We start from the raw sequence: 22,756 nt of genomic DNA, 5'->3' as shown, positions 1-22,756 counted from the left end.
ACCATGTGATATTTCAGTTTTTCTTTTTTAATAAATCTGCAAAAATGTCAACGATTCTGTGTTTTTCTGTCAATATAACAAAGAGTGAAAAATTGAAGGGGGTCAGTGGGTCCGGAAAGTTTTCAGTATCTCTTCAATTTTTGTTGAGTTATTTTGAGGGGACAGCAAATTTACACTGTTATACAAGCTGGACACTCACTACTTTACATTGTAGCAAAGTGTAATTTCTTCAGTGTTGTCACATGAAAAGATATAATAAAATATTTACAAAAATGTGAGGGGTGTATTCACTTCTGTGAGATACTGTATATATATATTGATTCATTTAACCTGCGCTTGATGCAGCACAGTGCAATTTGCTAACGTGAAAAGTTTAAAATCTTACAAAAATCTACTTTAAAAATCACCATATCAAACTGAAAAAGGCACCTGTTTAAATACAGTTTATAGAGATGAGTCATGGTCTACGTTTTTGTCACACACACTTTTTCTCTGTGCTTTGAATTTTAGGGTACAGGGTCATGTTTCACCTTAAAAGCAGGCCAGAAATATTGCCTGTCCTAATTAAACAGAGAATATATTTTAGTATGGCTAATAATACAATATGAGTTTGAACTAGACTAAGACTGCCTGAACTCATGGCCTTGTGTATCGTCTGCTTGTAGAATTATTATGCCTTTTAATTCACTGTATTTAAAAGGCTGGTTCACTTTAAGATGATGAAAACAAATTTGAAACGGAATGTGTATCCCAAACAGTTTTATAGTTGCCCGGTACACTAGTGATGCAATTACAATCACAACAACAAGCTTTGCATCAGAATCACTGCTGTAAGATAGACTTTGAACCAAATATGCATCCATTAGAGACCGGCTTTAATCACTTTGAATTAATGTACAACTTAAAAAAGAATGTTGAAAGAGCAGAGATATAGGCATAAATATTTGTAGTTGCTTAGTATTTTGTTATGTTGTAGACATTTATTCTCTTCTACTTTAAAAACAAAGATGTACCCAAATGCATGTCTTTGCATAATGGAGATGGAAAAGAAACTGTTCTGTTCTTTAGAAAGGACAGAAAGATGAGAGCATACTTCAGCACAGGTAGCCTGGGGCTACATGACAAGTCTGACAGCTTTAAATAGATAATATAAAATCTCATTTATCATTAAGACATCTTTCCTGTTCCAGACCAATGGATCAAAGGATGCGAAGAATCAAAAATGTGTATTCAATCTTTGTTAGAATATGCAGAAGCATACAGAGATTACCGATTCTAGCCTGAAAGTTCACCCACTGTGCTGACTTGAATCTAGAAACAATTCATTACTATTTCAAAAGCCAAACAAACCAAAATTGTTAACTGAAAGCCGCTAAGCAGTCTAAAGTCAACCGAGCTGGTCCCCAGACTCAGCAAAGCTGGTCCTCTTACTAAAAAACTTTTCAATTAAAGTTGAAATGAACTTGAAGCGTATGACCAGGGTGATGGAGTTCGTTTTAATCAAATTCAGCATGAGGCCTTAGAAATCAAAAAGTCAAAGGTGATTAGAATGTTTTTAAAAAAAAGAAAAAGCATCAGCTCTGATGCTTGCAAGGTAGAAAGTAAGACCTATTATGATCATAGCAGTTGACACAGAGCTGACGCTGGGGTAAATGGGCAGAAAAAGGCCCAAGCTGTCCTTTTAAAGAGCATAGCTAGGCATTTTGCATTGTAGACATCATCTTTGTTTGACTGTGCATGTTGTATTATCAAAATCCTGCTGATTAAAGAAAATATCCCTGCAAAGAGAATGTAGCAAAGCAAGTGACCCAGTAAAATATGTGCAAGAAATGTTCTTTGTCTAGTGCCTCATAAAGTAGGAAAAATTTGAAATTACAGAAACTTGAATAATTTAAATGAATTATGTTTTGATATACAGTACCAAAAGTTTGGGGGTCAGTATTTTTTTATTCAACAAAGACTTGTTACGTTGATCAAAAGTGACAAGACTTTTACTGTGTTACAAAAGATTTCTGTTTCAAATAAATGCTGCTCTAATGTATCTTGGTTTCCACAAAAATGTTAAGCAGCGGAGCTGTTTTCAACGTTGATAATAACGGTCACCAAATCAGCATATTACGATGATTTCAGAAGGATCATGTGTCACTGAAGACTGAAGTAATTGCTGCTGAAAATTCAGCTTTAACATCACAGAAATAAATTACATTTTAAAACATCTCACTGCACTCATTTTTTTTGGGTTAATTTTGACATTATATAAAGTAATTTATATTATTTAGCTCTCATTCTTTGGTATTTATTCAAGATGTTGGACCTAGTCTTTAAATTATTGAATAACTTACTATTAAATGGTTTAAGATGTCTTATAAACATTTGATAATTAAATAAATTAAAATGACATATCAAAAAATGTATAAAATAAAATGATTTTGTTTTATTTTTTTATTTATTAAATAAAAAAAGTGATTTATATTATTTGACTCTCAGATTATTCTCATATACCAGTTCTATGTTGTACTGTATATGGTCTGCTAATATTGCATGGTTTCATGTGATGATTTATGAACATTTTGTTAGTAAAAATCATTAATCCACTCCCTAAAAAATGTCTATTGTGACAGTGGGTTTTCAGTCAAGACATCCTAATTTGTTTAGCCATCATGAATTTTGAAGTGAATTACCAAGCATGTGTTGAGTTCAGTGTGAGTTGAACTGGACATAAGACTGCAGCTGTGCCGTCGGTGTGAATTTATCTTGCATTTGATAAAGTTGAAGAAATACAGATAGCACAAAGCCATTTTGTCACGATCCATCCTTGGCTAGAAGTTATATCAGTTCCTCTTCAGGAACTCGAGCTGCGTCGGAAACGCTGGAACGTCTCTGGTTACGTATATAACCCTAGTTCCTCGAGGGAACGAGACGCTGCGTCTCGGTGCCATACTTCCGGCATCCCTGCCAGCGCTCGCCTCATTCCTGAAGCTGACGCTGGCTCCGCCGCACGTGCTTTTATAGCTTCCTGGTCATGACGTCACCCGCCCGTGACGTCCCGCTCAGCTATTGGACTGATTTCACATGTTATTCAGAGCGTGGTCACAGAAGGCGTTCCCCTAGCGTTTCCGACGCAGCATCTCGTTCCCTCGAGGAACTAGGGTTACATACGTAACCCGAGACGTTTTCTTTGTTCTTCCTCTTGACAATATAAGTACACAAAAAGCTGCCTTTTATAATGATGGCTGGCACTCATTGTCAATTGGACTTCATGGCCTTGGGTGGTGCCTCTGAGCCAGACCCTCCACAATTAGCCCTGTTTCCAGCATGATTAATATTAACCATTATAAATAATCAGATATTTGAAATAGCACAGTCAATTCAGATGTGAATGCGTACATGGGCCTTACAGAATTAATGTCAGGCTAATGAAAAGTAATGACTCGTTTTGCAGTGCTTATTCAATCGAGCTCCTCTGCAAATGAAGGGGGAAGGAAATTCCATCAGCCCTCGGCCCGGTGGGTTCAGTTGATTGCCATCCAGTGCAGCCCCTCCTGATCAAAATGAGTGCACCGTCAAATGACACACCCAAAACCTGGGCGCTAATTGTTAGGCCTGGGACGATACGCGTGTTTCCCAAATCAAAATAACCAAGATACTTGGGTGCTGTCTGTATTGCGAGTTTAAGGATTGCGATTCTACAATTGTTGCAATTTGATATATTGTGATTTTTGTTTGCTTTTTTAACACTAGACCATGGGAAAAAGTTGAATCATACAGACTATACTTAATATATAAGATGAGTCATATTTGAAAAAATACAATCACATCATCACTTCTTTCTGAGTTTTATTTCAGGAGCATCATATAATACTCTACTACTAAATGGTCATTTCAAAACCCTGCATGTAAAACAAGTGGTTAAAATGTACAATAGAATGAATGAAAAATAATTTTTAATAGGCCTGTCACAATAACAACTTTTTGTTGTGCGATATATTGCCCCAGAAATAATTGCGATAAGCGATATTATTGTCATTTTAAATACCATTTTATGCCACTGAATATATAATCATAATGTAACAGCATAATAATGCAAGAAGGCCTACACACTTCCAAATGACAACAAACTTTTAATTTTGAAGAATATTTAGATCATGGAAATTAAGTATTAAGTTCTAACAAAAAGTACAAAGTAACAAGTAGAAAAAAGGAAAAATGCACAAAGAACTTGTATGGAGATTTTTCCATCTACAGATTTTTCCCTGACCTTCTTCTCTGTAAATTAAGGGTGCACTGTATTGCTGAAAAACACAATCACTACTTAGCAGTCAGATGTACGTATGCACAAAGGCACAGATCCCTAAACAAGACCATATCTGCAGATGAAACTTTGTTTGTAGAAGCATTTTTTAAATTTGAACTAGCACCTCATGACTACATGACTAAGTTATGTACGAGAAGCTGCAAAAGACACAGGCACAAGTGGAATGCAAAAAAAAAAACATGGTGACATTAATTTTTAAGTAAATATAATTGGCGATATGTTGCGTCACCAAAAATTATTGAGGTCATGTACATATATTGCGCGATAGGTCGATATATTGATTATTGCGACAGGCCTAATTTTTAAAGTAAAATAAAATGCTACATTAAGCTGTTGCTGCTCATGAAGCTAGTGCCATAAGAAAAAAATAAGCAGTATTACCAAATATGGTACCAGTGCATGACAGAGCTTGCATACCAATTTAGCCATGTCTAGTTCTGCATTTTCTGGTAATAGTGATGTATTGAAATTAGTTTTTATAGAAACGCTGAAACCGAAATGTAAGTTTTCATTTAGACCAAAACCAAAAAGATTTCAAAATCATAAAAAAATTGTAATTTTGTGAGTAAATTTTTCCCCACCCCGACTAATTAATGAAAAAAGAACCCAATAGGTGGAATAAAAAAAAAAATCAATTCAATAATGAATTTTTACTCAGATTATCACTATATACTGAATGGTAGACAAATGCATTGTGGATTTGTCCTCTTCCATGTCTCTCACCTCCCCATGGGCTGTAGAATGCTGTAGATTGTATGAACAAGTGGTTTGCCAGGTTGGCTGGGGGTTAATCCACACGGCTGGAGACCAGAAGGGCTCGGGCAGCAGCAGTTGTCGTAGCATGTGTATCAAAGTGATAAGCTCACTCCACCCAGTAGGTTATTATCCTCCTCTGCCCGTGTCTGATTAGAGTGATTGAGCAAAAGGGATCTGTACTGTAAAAAAGGATTAATGTTTGCAAACAGAGGGGTCACGCTGTATTGCTGCACCCCACGGACATATTTTACATTTAAATAGACATTTTTTGTAATGAGCACTAGTGGTCAACACATAGAGTTTCGCAAAATCTAACATTGATACTGATATCTATTATTATATTATTATTAAATTTATATATAATATTGTAATGTAATCTATCTATGTATCAAAAAATATATTGGTCTTTATAAAATGCTATTTAAAATATGACGTATTTTAATGTAATTTGATGTAATAAAACGTTATTTTAATTATTAACAAACCTATTATGTGAGAATATGTGTCATTATTAATCGTAAGCTAAGAAAATATTATTTATTTTAATATACACAATACTAAAAATACATAAAATACTTTCTTTAAAACCTTTATCTAAATGTAATTCTTTGACAGAAAGGTTACTTTACCTGAAAGATGAAAGAATGTCCTCTGTTCATCATAACCATATGGTTTTCAGTTCTTTTTCATCCAGAATCCAATGCCAGACTTCTGAAAGCTATAATAAACAAATCTGTCTGCTGCACAGGAATAAAGAAGTCTCAGACAGTTTTATGCTTCTATGTCTCTTTCCATTATTGTTGGTAGCGGCAATTGAGAATGGCTTTCCATCAGTGTTCATTACAGTGTTTATTCCCATAACTATGACTCTAAATTTAAATGTGTTCTGTAATACCATACAATATGTTCATTTTTGTAATGTGATCAGAAAGCAAATGTAACTAGCAATTTTCATCATAGTACACAGCAGGGCTAGTCCTGACATTTGTTCTGCCTTTTTATGATATTTGATATATTTCTCAATATTTATGTTTGCTCTGAAACAGCTTGAAAGGACCCTTTCTCCATTTCAACAAAATATTTATTAAAGTTCTAATTAAAATGTTTAACACGAATCTATTTTAAAATCAAGGCATGTTTTCTACGTTTTTTCACTAAATGAACACCAGAAAGAATATTTAATCTCTTTATTTATATGCACCAATATAATATTATTTTGAACCAGAGTTTTTTAATTGATTCATTAAAACAGACTTCAGTTTTAGAGTCTCAGACATGAATCAAGCTTACCAGGTCAATTTTTGCTGTAGAAATTAACATTAAAAAATTAGTGATGATTATTCTAATGAAACAGTCTTTTTAAAACTTTGTTCACACAAAAATGAAAATTTGGTTATCATTTACTCACCCTCAAGTTGTTCCAAACCTGTACGAGTTTCTTTCTTCTGTTGAACATAAAAGAAGATATTTTGAAGAATGTAGGTAACCAAACAGTTGCTGGTCCCCACTGACTCTTATAGGATGAAAGCACATTACAATAATGCAAAAAATAATCGAAAATATATCATGAAAATTCGATGTTTATTGCACAGTCCACTGAAACTGCCCATGTGTATCCATGTTAACTCTTTTATTTGTTGGAGACTATAGATTCAGTTTACTGAGCTACCCATTTAATGTCTTTATGTAAGTGACTCGTACTTGTTGTACGAAACAGAAATTAACATGAACTGATCACCTTTAATCAGCCAAACTGAAGCGTTTCTTAAGTGTATCAGGCAGTGAAAATAAATCTTTGTTCCTCTCTAAGGGACTGCAGGTATCCAAGCATTTTTTTAAGAATTCAGGCAGATATTACCATTGAAAACAAAGCTTGTTTGATTGGAAGAACATCTAAAAGCGCTTCAATTTCCTACACAGGGTTGACTGTGATACAGACCTAAACTTAAATCACCCTCCAGAGTGGATGAGGCAATCACACAGCCGCTGGTTTGATTGATCTGGGCAGGAAACTCCCAACACACGGCCCGTTGACTGCTTTCTGAGATACTAATAGCCTTCCAGAAAATTAAACTGAGAGCACAGCCCTATTTATTTAATAGAATATGTATTCACATTCTCTAGACGGTGATATACTTGACATGTAATGTGATGACATGAGATTGGCGTGTTGATTTGTTGTTGTGAATATGGCTACTATGGAAACATGATCTAGTATGGGGCTTTTCAGTTCCAGCTGTGGAAAAACACTGGACAGAATTAACAAGCGCTTATTGATTAATGAATAAACCTGATGTCTTGAGTATTGGGCTAAAAATATTCTGTTAGGTGAATCGTTTCATTAAAAGGTGTACTGTTTGAGTCATTTGATGAAGTGCACTTCACAAAAATATTTTGAAAGATTATATTATTATACTATATTGCATTGTATTGTATTGTATTCTTGTAATTCTTATAATGTATAATTCTTATTAATTCTTAAGGCTTATTATATTAAAATATTTTTGTTTTTATTTTTTACATTAAAAATATTAATCCAATAATTTCAAATAATTAAATACTTATATAAAAAAATTAAATAAATAGAATGTTAAGTGATAAAATAACTCTGTAATTGGTTTTTCCATTCATATTAGATCAGTTATACTCATTTAACAAACTTTAATTTGAATTAAACTGCAAATTAAATACAGTGTATTAAATTTATATGGTGAAATAAATTGTATATGTGTGAGTTTTGACTTCCCTTTCAACACCGCTTATTTACTGTACCTCAGTGGTGTCATGTTTTTGTCATGTTAAATGAGATAAGGAAGAGGAAGTGACGTTATTTGGGTCTTCAGAGGAGCCAAGTTGGCAAGTTATTCTCATCTAACATTCATAATTTGTTGTTTTTTCATGCTTGACAGGATTTATAAAGCATAACATATCCACTCTGTCACAAAATAGACAGAAAAAATATTTATTTAATGTTGCTTCTATTTATAGAAACATTGTCATTTTGTTGACTCTTGAATGCTAATGATCTGAGGACGTACAGGAACCTTGAAAACAGGAAGAGCAGCAGCCATTTCTTTTTAAATATTCCACACCATCACAACCATAGAATATGCTGACATTTTATTCATTTAGCTCGAAATGGCACAAAGCAGTGTACTATGTAAATGTATGTTAAAATACTTTCCAAGGTGGACCCATTTCAGTGTACTAAACACATGTTAGGACATTGGTCTGGGGTGAAAATATGAGTGCATTTATGTTGACACTTGTGTGAAAGATTAGCAAGTAATGATATGCACCGGCATGTTCAGCTGCCTGAGATCAATATCTGTTTGTAATGCTTATGTCATTCATTCCTATAACTCCCTCATGAAGCTATCGCATAACTCGTATATAAAGAAATATAATCCTACTCTGCATGTACGAGTGGACTCCAGTCTGCAGGGAGCATCCAGATGTCGTAATGTAGACGTCAGAAAGCTCTCAAAGGCGCCTCTTTAATCAATAATAATCCAGAGACCACCTTCCGCATGCCTTTTTGAGGCCTGTTCAGTTATGTCTGCTTCATGAAATCTTGACGTCATATGGAAGGACATTAGCACAGTCATATGGTGGGTTGTGAGAAAGACACATCTAAAAATAGATGGTGTGAAACTAGGCCAGGGTGTAGAGCAGGCAGCTGGCACACAGGAAGGGAATACTTTTGTGTGTGTGTTTGTGTTTTGTTTCGGCATCCAGAAGGAGACCTTGCAACATAATGCATTTCGGCAGTGTTTCCTGTCATTGCCTAAACCCTCTGCAGTAACCCGGTGTGCACTATTATATCTTTGAGATGTCTTCATTCCAGGTGGTGTCAGTGCCTATTACTTCTGTGTGTTCACCAGTGTTGGGGAACTACTTTGAAATTGTTTCATTCCATGCTATATGTTTCTCACCATTTAAAGTAGTTCAACTACTGCCGAGCTGCTCTTTTGAGAGTTGGCTACACTACAAGCTAGGAACAGAAAATAGCTAACTAAATTGGGGCAATATCTTTTAAATATATAATTATACAATGATATAATTTTGAATTTAATGATAGTCCTATTTTTCTTGCACAAAAGCAATGAGTGAGTGAATGGGCAGTTCAAATAACGTGACATTATTTTCAAATAACGTGACCCTTGCTGTCTATGGAGGGTTTTTGATGGAGATTTCATCAAAAATATCTTAATTTGTGTTGCAAAGATGAATTAAGGTCTTACGGGTTTGGAACGACATGAGGGTGAGTGATTAATGACAGAATTTTCATTTTTGAGTGAACTAACCCTTTGATTATTTTCAACTAAACAGCAACACAACAAAATGCTTTATACACAGTTTCATTACATATGTTCCTTACATTTGTATGAATTCCAGCATAGGTGCCATTCTCCTCTGGATGTTTTATGTTTAAAATAAAATGAAGAGAATGTGTAGCTCAGCCACAATGGGGGAGGAAATGATAACTTCTTGAATGACAGCAATCTGGAATCACCAATAACAAACAAATAAGAAATTATAAACAACACATTGTAAATTCAGAAAGCCACTCCAAACATTGATTAAATCTTTCCTACACAAACAACTTCAATAACAAAGTCAACTGAATAAACGACTCAATGACTAATTTTTTTGTCAGTATTGAACATACCTAATGGTAAATAAATATGGAAGCATATGGGTAGCAAAATTCAATTTGAAATATGCAAAATGTCAATGCAATACGTAAAATGGCAATGTAGTTCTGTATTTTAATTGACGTTTTACCATACTTGTGTCCAAAATTTAGTGCAAAATGAAAATTCAGTTATATAATTTACATTTGCCATTTTCTACACTAGTTTTAATATGCAAATTAAAAACATGTTAATACTTTAAAAGTTGCAAAATGAAAATGAAAATGTATTACCCAAATTGATTAGATATGTTTAACATGTCCAAGCAAAAACTGTAGCAAAATTATCATTTAAATGCTGTTTTTCCTACATGCATTTAGACTTAGGGGCAGGACACTTGGGATTGCATTTTCATCATAATACCACGTGATAATTGTAGCAAAATGTAGTGAGAATTTCAGAATGCATTCTGATGAGCTAAATATTAGCTATAAAGAACTGAAATGCTGTAAGATTCAGTGAATCTGGTTTCATTACATGAACAGTTCAAACAAACAGATTCTTTTGAATAAATCAGACTTTTCCAAATGAGCTACAAATGAAAAAAAGGAGCTTGTAACCACAAAATCTACACTGCTATTAGCTGAATTTTTAGAGTAGATGACGAAAAGTTAGTGTCTTTTTGTATGTTTTATAAATAATTAGAGCGTTTATATGATATTAAATAATTGAATCAACTGTTTTGTTAAATATCACTTAGTTGTTCATGACTAAAACCAATCTCATTATCCTTTATTAAAATGTGCATATCTTCAAATCTATATCAAGCTATAAAACAACAATAATCTGCTAAATAAATTAAGAGTTTCAATAACCTACTCATGTCATTTTTTATTATTTACCATGAGTCAATTTACATGATTTCTCTCCTTCTTGTGATTGAAACTGACTCACATGACATACTGAATGAACATCACGCCCACTTTCTTTTAGTCGGTCATGCTACTGAAAATTGTAACTAAGTTACTTGTGTTGCTACGTTTAATTTTGTTTCTCCCTATCACTGGTGCGCACTCATTTAATAATGCATTGTTATAGGAATTGAAGTGCCTTGCAATTATTATTTTGTGAATAGACATACTGTGGTACTTCTTCTGTATGACTGTAACGAATCATTTGCAACAATGGAGCAGCCGTAAACAATAAAACCCAAAAGTGCATGAATAAGAATTTGTGAGTTTGTGTAAAAAAAAAATTTTTTTTTAAATGCAACCATGAAGTGCTTTGTAATTGGAGATCAGTGGAGGAAACATCATCAGGCAAGTACACTGCAGTGCACCAGAGCTCCGTTCTCCTGCTTAGAGGGGAAATCGATAATACAGGCACTTTGCCTCATCAGTCGCCTACGCATCTTCGAGATGTACTATAACGTAATGCTTAGATGAGGGTATTTTTGTCTGCAAAATTGCTTGGAAATGCAAGTCCAAGATTCTTCTACATACAGAGCAACTGGTGTAGTGCAAATTACATCCGCTGGAGCAACTTGAATAATTGCAGTGCCTCACCTTGAATTTGATTTGGCTGAAAGCATCAGTCTCATGTGGCAGGGATTTTATTTCCCTCCATGACAGCTTTTTGCAGTGTGGCTGGTTGATGATGCGACCTCAAATGATCCAGCAAACTGAACTACATCACTTTTTCATTTCTTCCCTAATGCAGCTCCTCCAAACGTTCGGATCATCCACTCCGGTCACGCATGCAACATTGAGGAGGAGCGCTACACGGAGAGGGTGTACACCATTCGGGAAGGGGAGACTTTAAAGCTGACCTGTCTGGTCTCGGGGCATCCACGGCCACAGGTGAGGCTCTCAGTGTTTACTGATTTCTGTCCTCTTCGATCATCAGTTTGAGGCTGCTCATAACTGGGTGCCACCACAGGACTAATGGCTGAGATAGGGATATTTGCACAAGATTAGAGAGATAAATGTTTGGAAATTGAATTATATTAAGAATCTTCACATTTTTAATCAAATTGCAAGAATTCTAGCCTATACTGACTTAAAATAGAGTCAAGGAAATGGAATGAGAAGAGAACCTCATAAATCCAAATAAGGAAAAATAACTATTCATAAAGTGTGCTAGATGAAAATTGTTGGAAATGGAAAATAAATTTGAGTTACAAGACATCCTGTGGTGTTGAAAAATACAATATAGTAGCATTTGATATTCAGAGAACTGTGCTAGGCATCATATAAAGTATATTTAGTATGTTTATTATAGAACCTGTATATTACATATTGTCAAGTCACCTTTATTTATATAGCGCTTTTAACATATTTTCTTGACCTGGTAAGGACTCTAGCCGCTGCATTTTGGACTACCTGTAGCTTGTTTATTGAAGATGCAGGACAACCACCTAGCAGTGCATTACAATAGTCCAGTCTAGAGGTCATGAATGCATGAACTAGCTTTTCTGCATCAGAAACAGGTATCATGTTTCGTAACTTGGCAATGTTTCTAAGATGGAAGAATGCTGTTTTTGTAACATGGGAAATATGATTTTCAAAAGACAAGTTGCTATCTAATATAACACCCAGATTTTTGACTGTAGAGGAAGTAACCGTACATCCGTCTAGTTGCAAACTGTAATCCACGAGATTCGGTGTACTGTCTTTTGGTCCAATAAGTAATATCTCTGTCTTATCCGAATTTAATAGGAGAAAATTATTGGTCATCCAATCTTTTACATTTTTAACACACTCTGTTAGCTTAGATTGTATGATGCCTGGCACAGAATGAAGAGAGCGGGGTAAGATGTGTATGTATGTATGTATATAGATAGATAGGTAGATAGATAGATAGATAGATAGATAGATAGATAGAAAAAAAACTGTATTCAGATATTCTGAATATTAAGCATTTCCTTGACAATTTATGAAAATGTGAATAATTTGCAGGCAAATAAGACTTTGAAATGGGATTGTGCTTTAGAAAATTGCTTTTTCTCATTTATATTCATATCTTTATTTGAAATTTAAATCGGTCAAGTGTTTCCCAATGATTCAGCTTACCCTTCAACATGACACAACTTACCCCAAACGTGGGGCTTTTAAAGTCATATTTCTACTGTACGATGTTATAGATGCTTTTATCTCATTTTAAGCATCCTGAAATGCATTTAGTTGTCATAATACCATTCTCTTCTACTCACCTCCAGCATATATGTTACTCAGATATGAACAAGTAACAAAATAGGCAGGAATTATGGTGCTACTGCGAGTCCTAAATCAATGTTATGCTTCTCAGCTCAAGAGGACGCCATATAATCCTGAATAATATGACATTTTGATTATCAAAGGAAGATAACAACGTTCTGTGTTTCTGCTTCATGCACTCCTGTATGTATCATTCATCTGTTATGCTTCTGGACTCGCTGCAGTACTCTCCATTTCACCCTCACTCAAGTGGTCTTAATTCTCTCAACGCCCCACTCCTCGTTGTATCTTGCAGAGGGCTTATCAGTCCCATAGCCTGTGTGCGGTTTTAGATAGGCAGCACTCTACGCCTCTCATCTTGGACTCAGTGCTGCATTTTCAGTGGAGAGGAAGAGCAGTCCCACTGAGTTAGTGCAGGAGAAGAGACGGCCACGAGGGAAATCACTGAATCTGCACGACTGCAGAAGAGCTCAGTGATTCCCCGAGGAGCACTGTCAGACCTCAGAACACTAGGAAGAGTCCTAAAATCTAAATGTTTGCAAAGAAATCCTCCTGGCGGTGTGGTGTCATAGTTTTGAGGTAAGCCTTCATTTTGCATTCTACACACAGTTTCTGTGAGGAGTTCGCATTATTTTAATGATCCTGTGACGCTCTTCTCCTCAAATCTGAGCTGTGCCATCCATTTCGTTCGCCGCCCTGAGGCCAGGTTCCTGACCGTGGCAGGCATAAGAGATGAACAGGGCGGGCAGTGTGTGATGAGGTACACCTGAAAGTAATGGTGCCTCATCACCGTTGCTGTTAAGTGCTAAATGCATCTCTCCTCAGGCGGTTTGCATGCACAATGGAGTGGCTGGAATGCCAAGCCAGTGGAGGAAGCTGCTGCCCCTTGTGCCCCAGACCTGGAGGGGAGCAAGAAGGTCTATAATACTACCTGTAGGAATCCGTCTATTAACATTCCCTTTCATCTTAATGTCAGATGATTGATGCCGTAGAACTCCCTGGAAGTATGTGATTTTAAATCTGCCATATTTGCTTGCAGGTTCTTAGTTCTAGCCAATCGAGTCAATAATCTGAGCCATAAACGCTGTAAAAATATTTAATGCTGCCAAAACAAAACTGTAAAACTGGTAAAAACATCTAGTTATAGTACCTGTAATGAAATGTTAGTGATATATGCTGCTTGTAAATAAAACAAATACATAACGTCAGAATTCATGGCTACTTTTGAATGGCCCTCATTAATAGGTGTAGTTATGGCAACTACCAGCAGGTATGCCAAAAATTATAGAGTGCAACAGTGACTGCCTTCTTTTTTAGCTGCCTTTGTTCCAGAAGTTTTTTTGTTTGTTTGTTCGTTTTAATTCTTCAAATAGAGACTCTTTGTTACAGATATATAAGCCTTGAATCAAACCATATATGTGACCTTGGACCACAAAACCAGTCATAAGGGTTCATTTTTAGAAATTGAGATTTATACATCATCTGAAAGCTGATAAATAAGCTTCATCATCTCAACCATCATGCATGTTCTCTGAGAGGGCCTAATACTCCTTTTCCACTCTGGAGTTTGATAGACCGTCAGGCCTGCGGGTCCTCCCTGTCACACTGCCCTTATGGTCGAACCCCCCAGACATGGCTGTGCTCCCCTCACTGCGGGAGGGTCTTTTATGAGCTCGCCAGTACTTGGCAGGGTATGTGAGTTCTTCTCTCTACTTGAGAGTTAGGTACTTTGCCCCTGGGCTATTGATCGCTTCGGTCGAGCTGGGTTCATCTCCTTTAGCTAAGGGTCGAGCACTCCGCTCTTTGATTCAGGTGACAGCGACATCAGGTAGTTTGGCCGCTTTCTGCCTCCCTGATTAGTTGCCCCTATTTGGTCGAGCCTAGCAGTGCTCCTCTCACCTTAGAGGGTTACCTTTGAGCATGCCGCTCCCAATTGAGCGTCTGAGGCCTCCCCTCATGGAAAAGCAGGTCCTACGCTTTTCGAGCTCCATTGAGCAGCAGCCTCAGGTTGTTAGGCCTCTCTCTGCCTCCCTGTTAGGCTGCTCTCTTTGTTGGTGAGTTTAGCAGTGCTCCCCTCACCTTAGAGGGTTACCTTTGAGCATGCCGCTCCCAATTGAGCGTCTGAGGCCTCCCCTCATGGAAAAGCAGGTCCTACGCTTTTCGAGCTCCATTGAGCAGCAGCCTCAGGTTGTTAGGCCTCTCTCTGCCTCCCTGTTAGGCTGCTCTCTTTGTTGGTGAGTTTAGCAGTGCTCCCCTCACCTTAGAGGGTTACCTTTGAGCATGCCACTCCCAGTTGAGCATCTGAGGTCTCCTCTCATTGGGTCCTCCGCTCCTTAGAGCTCCAGTGAGTTGCAACCTCAGATTGTTAGGCCTCTCTGCCTCCCTGTTAGGCTGCTCTCTTTGTTGGTGAGTTTAGCACGGAAACAATATTTTGCCCTGTATTATATGGCTTGAGGTCTGGAGGGCTGTCATTTCCAGTTTTATGACTATTTATGGAGGCACTTTGGTTGTGAAGGCAGTGGGCTGCCATCAAATTGTTTTCACTTTCCACCCCCAACATATCGCTTGAGTCATGATCTCTACTAACACAGAAATAAATAATAAAACAGAGGTTTTTGATTTATGTGCTACTTTTTTATTCCACACAGTCCCAAAGTCTTGAATGCATACATTAAATGAAGGAAGTTAAAGTACAATAAGTCTTAAGGGTTCGAGTGGGTCATCTTTTCTTACGTATTATACTGAATTGCTGTCACATAATGCACAAATGATTATTCAGTTCCACTTTCTCACCTCTGAAAGTAGGAATTCCTATTTGTGCACTGTCAGCTATGGCCCACCGCAATGAATGCAGACATACAGGGCTAAGCACTTTTCTTTAGCTGCCTTATTTCCTGTTCGAGCTCACAAAGAAAGTCAGCGTATCTAAGCCCTGTGAGTTCCAATACGCCGTTATTCCTAACCAACATCCAATACGTGTGTAAACAAATCTGCCCACCCTCCATCCTCAGCAAAGCATGAAATGGATTTCATTATGCCACTTCCAAAGGTTACGACTCTGTTGGGCTCCAAACCGTCATCTTTTTTTTCTTCTTCTTCATAGACCTTCGCGAGAAGAAAACCGAGGCCTAGGCGAAAGCAGCGTTTGGTCTTTTGAAATTGCGGAGCTGAAAATGCTTTCAATTAGTAAGAGAGGGGCTAATAGTTGTGGTGAGGAAGAAGTTGCTGCTTGCAAGAGGAAGGCGGAGCTTTGATCTTTGTAGCTGGACTCAAGCTGAGTTGCTCCCGCCTCTGAGGTTCTTGAGCAGCAGGGATGATAAAGGGGGGTTCTGTTGTAATGTAGGTCATCTACACAGTAAGTCTCACTCAGGACTCGGTAAGGCCAAGCCAGGCCTGAATGGGCAATTTGCTCCACTTGTCTGGCTGGTTGGCAGACAAGTACACAGAGGGAGCTACAGAATCTCTCTCCCTCTCTCTATGCCCGGCTGAGCTTTGTGTGCAGCTTCTTTTCCCTGGCCTCTCCATGCTTCCTTTTGAGCTATATTATATTTGTGTGTGTGTGTGTGTGTGTGTGTGTGTGTGTGTGTGTGTGGGTGTTATTAAAAAAAAAAAAAAGCTAATTGCTATTTCAGATAATTGTTGAGATAATTTGTATTATTTGTTTACCATGAAAAATGTTTGTTTGCCATATAAAATTTTAATGCAGCAGTTAAGTAAGGCAAGAATAGTTTGGGGTCACGTTGTTCTAAAAAATGGTATTTATACAATATATTATATTTACTGTTTTGATAAATAGTCTGTAGTCCTACTCAGGCTGTAAATATATTCCTTCAGGGAACGTATGTAATTTCAATATTTACAGGTGGCAGTCAGTGATTTAATTGCTGTCCGAAATCAAAAATCATGTTTTTCTTCCACGTCTCGGGGGAAAATGCTGGGCTGAATTTCATGCTGTTTGCAGTCGAGCTCCAGGTTTGTGTGCGAATTTAATTCCATTTTAAATCGAACAGTTTACAAGAATAAATCGATAGAACATTTTTTTGAAAATCATTTTTAGACCGCCTCTATGTGCTGTAGCCCTCCTATTTCATGCTATGTGTTGTGGAAAGCATTTGCTTATTTTGATAATGGGGACTTGTATTAGAGACGTGTACCGATTAAAAAAAAAAATAGGTCACCACCCCACCACAGGGACTAAGAAAAATGGTCATTTAGAGGCAAATTGTGTAAACTGTTAAAATGGACCATTATTATGAATATATGTTGATGTTATGTGGAGTAACAAAGAAAAAGAAACTATTTAGAGGCAAATGATGTAAACTCATATAATTGGGCGTTAATATAAATATATTTTGATATATAAACCTATACGTTATGTGGAGTGACTAAAAAAATAATTTAGAGGCAAATCATGTAAATTGTTAAAATGGGCCATTATTGTGAATATGCTTTAATATATAAACCTGTAGAATATACATGTAATTAATTATGTGGCAATTATATCTTATAAGAGGCGAATCATGTAAACTGGTAAAATTGGACATTAATATAAATATTTAAATATTATATACTATTATTATTATTATATAAATATAAAACCTGTAGTTTATACATGTTATTATGTGGAGTAACTAAGAAAACATTTAGAGGTGAATTGTGTAGACCTTTTGAGAAACGTCAAGGCTGTCAAATCACAGAAGACCTTTGTTGTCTGTGAATTAATTGTGATCCAAATTCATGACATGCAGATTTTGTTTTACAGATATCCTGCTGAGAAATAATTACCATCCAAATAGAGCTTATGCCATGTATTGATCTGGAGATCAGATTTGTGGTAGAGTATTTGCTCATTTCCAAGTCAAAACCTTAATATAAACAGTAGCATCATGATTAGAAAAGTCACTAAATCCTTTTCAATAGCACATTTAGTTGCTATTTTTCAATATCATACCCATTACACAGTGCTATGACAAAACTTGTGACATGAACTGGAGATGATTCCTCTGTATTAGATACATTGCTGGCCCAAGCGATTTCATATAGTGTTGGAGAGAAAATATGCCATTGCAAAGTATCTTTTTTTTATCTCGTTACATGTCCTGTTGTTCTCATAAATGCATCCAAGTATGGAAGTAAAAATAATTCTTAGTGTTTTCATGCCAGTATTGTTATCTAAACTCAAACTTTTAAATACTTTTTGCAGTAATTGAAATAAAGCTGAAAAAAATGTAAATATAGGATAAAAAACCTAAATGAAAATTAGAAATGCCACCTTGGCAATTAACTGAAATAACGTCCCAGGTTACGTATGTAACCATGGTTCCCCGAGGGAATGAGACGCTGCGTCGGAAAAACGCTAGGGGAACACCTTCAGTGATACCAAGCTCTGAATCATATGTGTAATCAGTCGAATCGATGGGCGAGACGTCAGAGGTGGGTGACGTCATGACCAGGAAGCTTTAAAAGCACGTGAGGTGCAGCCGGCGTTAGCTTCTTAGGAGTGAAGCAAGCTCTAGTAGGGATGCCGGAAGTATGGCCTTGCGACGCAGCATCTCGTTCCCTCGGGGAACCATGGTTACATACGTAACCTGGGACGTTCCCCTTCGGGAACTCGAGCTGCGTTGGAAAACGCTAGGGGAACGAGATGTCCACGCCGCCAGACTTGCAAATCCCTGCCTAGTGTGGAAGAGCACAGCTATGGCAAGAGAACAGAGGGGCCTGGAGTGGCTCGCAAATCTAGGTCATAGAACCTGACGAACGTGAGGGGCGTAGACCATCCTGCAGCGTTGCAGATGTCCTGCATAGGAACTCCTGCCAGAAAGGCCTTGGAGGCCAACACACTTCTTGTCGAGTGAGCCTTGACCCCCAATGGTGAGGGGAGATCAGAGGACTCATAGGCAACAGTAATGGCATTCACTATCCACCGGCTGAGGGTCTGCTTGGAAGCAGGATGACCTCTCTTAGGGGGACCATAGCACACAAGCAGTTGGTCCGCCTTTCTCCACAGGGCAGCTCTGTGGACGTATGCATCCAGTGCTCGCACTGGACACATACAATTAAGCCTCTGCTGGTCGGGCTCCCTAAAGGGAGGAGGATAAAAAGCCTGGAGTACGACAGGCCGTGGTGTAGAGGAGGGGACCTTAGGGACATACCCCGCCCGAGGGTACAAAAAAGCTTTGGCCAGACCGGGCGCAAAGTCGAGATAGGAAGGAGCCACAGAAAGGGCCTGCAGATCCCCAACTCTCTTTAGAGAAGATATAGCTAAGAGAAACACAGTCTTTAATGTAAGAAGACGATCTGATATCTCCTCGATAGGCTCAAAGGGAGGCCTACAGAGAGCTTCTAACACCACAGCGAGGTCCCAAGGAGGGACACGAGATCGTACCTGAGGCCTCAGCCTCATCACACCGCAGAGGAAACGTGTAACCAGGGGGTCCTTGCCCACTGAGTGACCATCAAGAGGGGCGTGGTAGGCCGCTATAGCCGCCACGTAGACCTTCAGGGTGGAGTGGGTTAACCCCGCGGAGAAACGGGCCTGCAAGAACTCCAGCACTGTACCAATCGGGCAGTTAACTGGGTCAAGCAGGCGGTCTCCGCACCATGAAGTGAAGAGTCTCCACTTCAGGGCATACAGTTTCCTCGTTGAGGGAGCTCTGGATTGGAGGATTGTCTCAACAACCTCAGTTGAGAGACCAGAAGGTACGAGTTGTGCCCCCTCAGGGGCCACACCCACAGCTTCCACAACTCTGGGCGGGGGTGAAAGATCATACCCTCCGCCTGTGAGCGGAGATCTCTCCTGACGGCAATCTCCCATGGAGTGCCGTCGAGGAGAGAAATCAGGTCCGAGAACCATACTCGGCCCGGCCAGAACGGGGCTACTAGGAATAGACGGACCCTGTCCCAACGCACTCTCTCTAGAACTCCCGGGAGCAGAGCGATCGGGGGAAAGGCGTACAGACGAAGCCTCGGCCAAGTCTGTACCATAACATCCAGCCCCAGTGGAGCTGGATGAGTCCGAGAGAACCAGAGGGGACATTGCGATGTCTGACGGGTCGCAAACAAGTCCACCAGAGCCTGGCCAAAAACTCTCCATATCTGCTTCACCACCTCGGGGTGAAGCATCCATTCCCCGGGCCTCGGCCCCTGCCTCGACAGGATGTCTGCTCCCATATTGAGATGCCCAGGAATATGAACTGCCCTCAGCGAGAGGAGCTTGCCCTGGGACCACACAAGGATCTGGTGCGCCAGCTGGTATAAGGGGCGCAAACGTAGACCTCCCTGGTGGTTCATATAAAAGACCACCGCTGTGTTGTCGGTGCGCACCAACACATGGCGATCTCTTAGATCTGGAAGAAAGTGTTTCAGGGCTCGAAACACGGCCAGCATCTCCAGGCAATTGATGTGCCAAGTGAGATGGCGACCACTCCACAGACCGCGGGCAGGGTGGCCACTCATGACTGCTCCCCAACCGATGAGGGACGCGTCCGTCGCTAGCATTACGCCGCGACAAGGAGCTCCCAGCACCGGACCCTGAGGTCACAGAGGAGCCAGAGCAGCATCCACACACTTCGTGAAAGTGCAGGGTGAAAGTGCAAGGCCGACGGAAGAATCCGGTAAGCTTTTGCCCCCAAAAGCAAACCTCAGGAACTTCCATCCTTCTTTGGAACGATGAAGTACCGGCTGTAGAACCCGGACTCCCTGTCGAGAGGAGGGACCATCTCGATGGCCTCCTTCCTCAAGAGAGTATTGACTTCTCGTTCTAATACCAGAGCCTGCTCTGGGCCCACTAATGTGAGGAAAACCCCTTTGAAAGGCGGCGGCGGAGCGCCGAACTGAATGCGATAGCCTCTTTCTACAGTTTGCAGGACCCAACGAGATACATTTGGCAGTAGTTTCCACGCTGCTAAATAATCTACTAAGGGAACCAGTCTCTCGAGACTGGCCTCTGGTGTGCTTGGAGCTGCTATGGCGTGAGGAGGGACCACCTCGATGGCCTCCTTCCTCAAGAGAGTATTGACTTTCTGTTCTAATACCAGAACCTGCTCGTGGCCCACGAGTGTGGGAAAGACCCCGTTGAATGGTGGCGGAGGAGCGCCGAACTGAATGCGATAGCCTTTCTCTACAGTGTGCAGGACCCAACGAGATACATTTGGCAGTAGATTCCACGCTGCTAAATAATCTACTAAGGGAACCAGTCTCTTGAGACTGGCCTCTGGTGTATTTGGAGCTGCTAGCTGGGTGCCCTGAAGTGGCGGACCGGCAGGAGATCGCCGAGCTAGCTGCTCGAGAGACCCCCGAAGGGGTGGCGAGGCTCTCGGCTCCGCTACGTTCCCGGACGGAAAATACCGAGAGAAACATTCGCTAGAGATCGCTGCGCCCTGGAACACCGGCAGAGCAGGTCGGCTTGGTACGCCTGTAACACTGACATAGTGTGCAGACACGCACCAGCCTGACCCACAGCCGAGTACCCCTTGCCCACCAGCGCTGAAGTGGTTCGCAGCGGCTTGGAGGGCAAGACCGGAGCCTTCAGAGACGATGCCGCGCCGGGTGACAGATAGCTCGCAAGCGTCTGCTCTACCCGGGGCATCGCTCTGTAACCGCATTCACTCAACCCCGCCACATTTCCATAGTAATCAGAGGCGGGGACGAATAAGCGGGCCGAGAATGGTTTCTTCCACTATCTCGACACCTCGGTGTGGAGATCGGGAAAAAACGGCAGGCTCCGGCGTGGAGGTAGCGACTTAGCACACAGAAAACGTTCATCTAGTTTGCTCTTCTGCAGTTCAGACTGTTTTTGGCGGGTGAGGAAGGAGGATAGGGACTCGCCCGTCTCCATTCCCTCCACCAGATCCAGCTGCAAACCCCACGAGTGCAGCTGCCGCTCTGCCTCAGCGGAAGCGGGGCCAGCACCGTGAGGAACGCTGGTGAAGGCTCCCTCCTCAAAGAGAGCCTTCCGGGAGCGAAGCAAACGCAGTGGCAACTGCTCACAATGCGGACAGTCGGCCCCCTCGAGAGCCGACGCCGCGTGCAGATTTGGACAGACAACAATAAATAAGACTCACAGAACATAGATCGTGACCAACACACAGAGAGCTTTGCTGAATGACAGAAAGGTAACGCCGGCTGAACCTCACGTGCTTTTAAAGCCTCCTGGTCACGACGTCACCCGCCTCTGACGTCTCGCCCATCGATTCGACTGATTACACATATGATTCAGAGCTTGGTATCGCTGAAGGCGTTCCCCTAGCGTTTTCCGACGCAGCTCGAGTTCCCGAAGGGGAACTGTGTAATTTTCAAAAATCAATAAAAAAAAGCTAAATTGAAATATTAAAAAAGCTAATAAAAATGACAAAAGCACATAGCAAAATTACTAAACAAACTAAAATTAAAATGATTCAAAAAATGCTATAGCATTATATAAATAATGCTAAAATAACATTGTTTCATGTTGGCTTTTAAACTCACCAACATTATCATAATTTTGTCTTTTTATCAGTATTTACCATGTTTGAAGGTCTATGAGCCAATGTGCTTCACCAGAGACAGACAAGTAGGAGGAGACGAACCACTCGCAGAAAAATGAATGGGAAAATCGCCACATTTATTATGGCATCTGTAACAATGAAGGTCCCGCCTTTCAGTTAATAGAGTCAACCATTTTTAAATTGAGAGCTTGTCTGTTTTTTCTCTCTAGAAACTCTAGAATGCAAATATACATAAGCACCGGACTGAAAATTCTGTTTTTATCACAATTTGAGCTAGCAAAAATACCTAAATCTATGCCACCATTGTTGTCATATTTCATGTGTTATTGAAACAATGGTTTCATTATT

The 22,756-nt window shown here is 39.7% G+C and overlaps 1 protein-coding gene across 1 annotated transcript in view; it reads left to right on the top strand.

The window, feature by feature from the left end:
• Nucleotides 1-22,756, top strand: part of LOC107694857 (MAM domain-containing glycosylphosphatidylinositol anchor protein 2-like) — a 159,896-nt gene that overhangs the window by 38,018 nt on the left and 99,122 nt on the right. Inside the window, exon 2 of the mRNA XM_016494553.1 lies at nucleotides 11,428-11,567. Within this exon, the coding sequence (XP_016350039.1) occupies nucleotides 11,428-11,567 (140 nt within the window). The remainder of the gene's footprint in view (nucleotides 1-11,427; nucleotides 11,568-22,756) is intronic.

The sequence above is a fragment of the Sinocyclocheilus anshuiensis genome, unplaced genomic scaffold (genome assembly GCF_001515605.1).
Source record: "Sinocyclocheilus anshuiensis isolate Anshui unplaced genomic scaffold, SAMN03320099.WGS_v1.1 scaffold942, whole genome shotgun sequence".
Lineage (NCBI taxonomy): Eukaryota > Metazoa > Chordata > Actinopteri > Cypriniformes > Cyprinidae > Sinocyclocheilus > Sinocyclocheilus anshuiensis.
The sequence above is the reverse complement of the archived record's forward strand: the minus strand, read 5'-3'. Positions and strand labels throughout refer to the sequence as shown.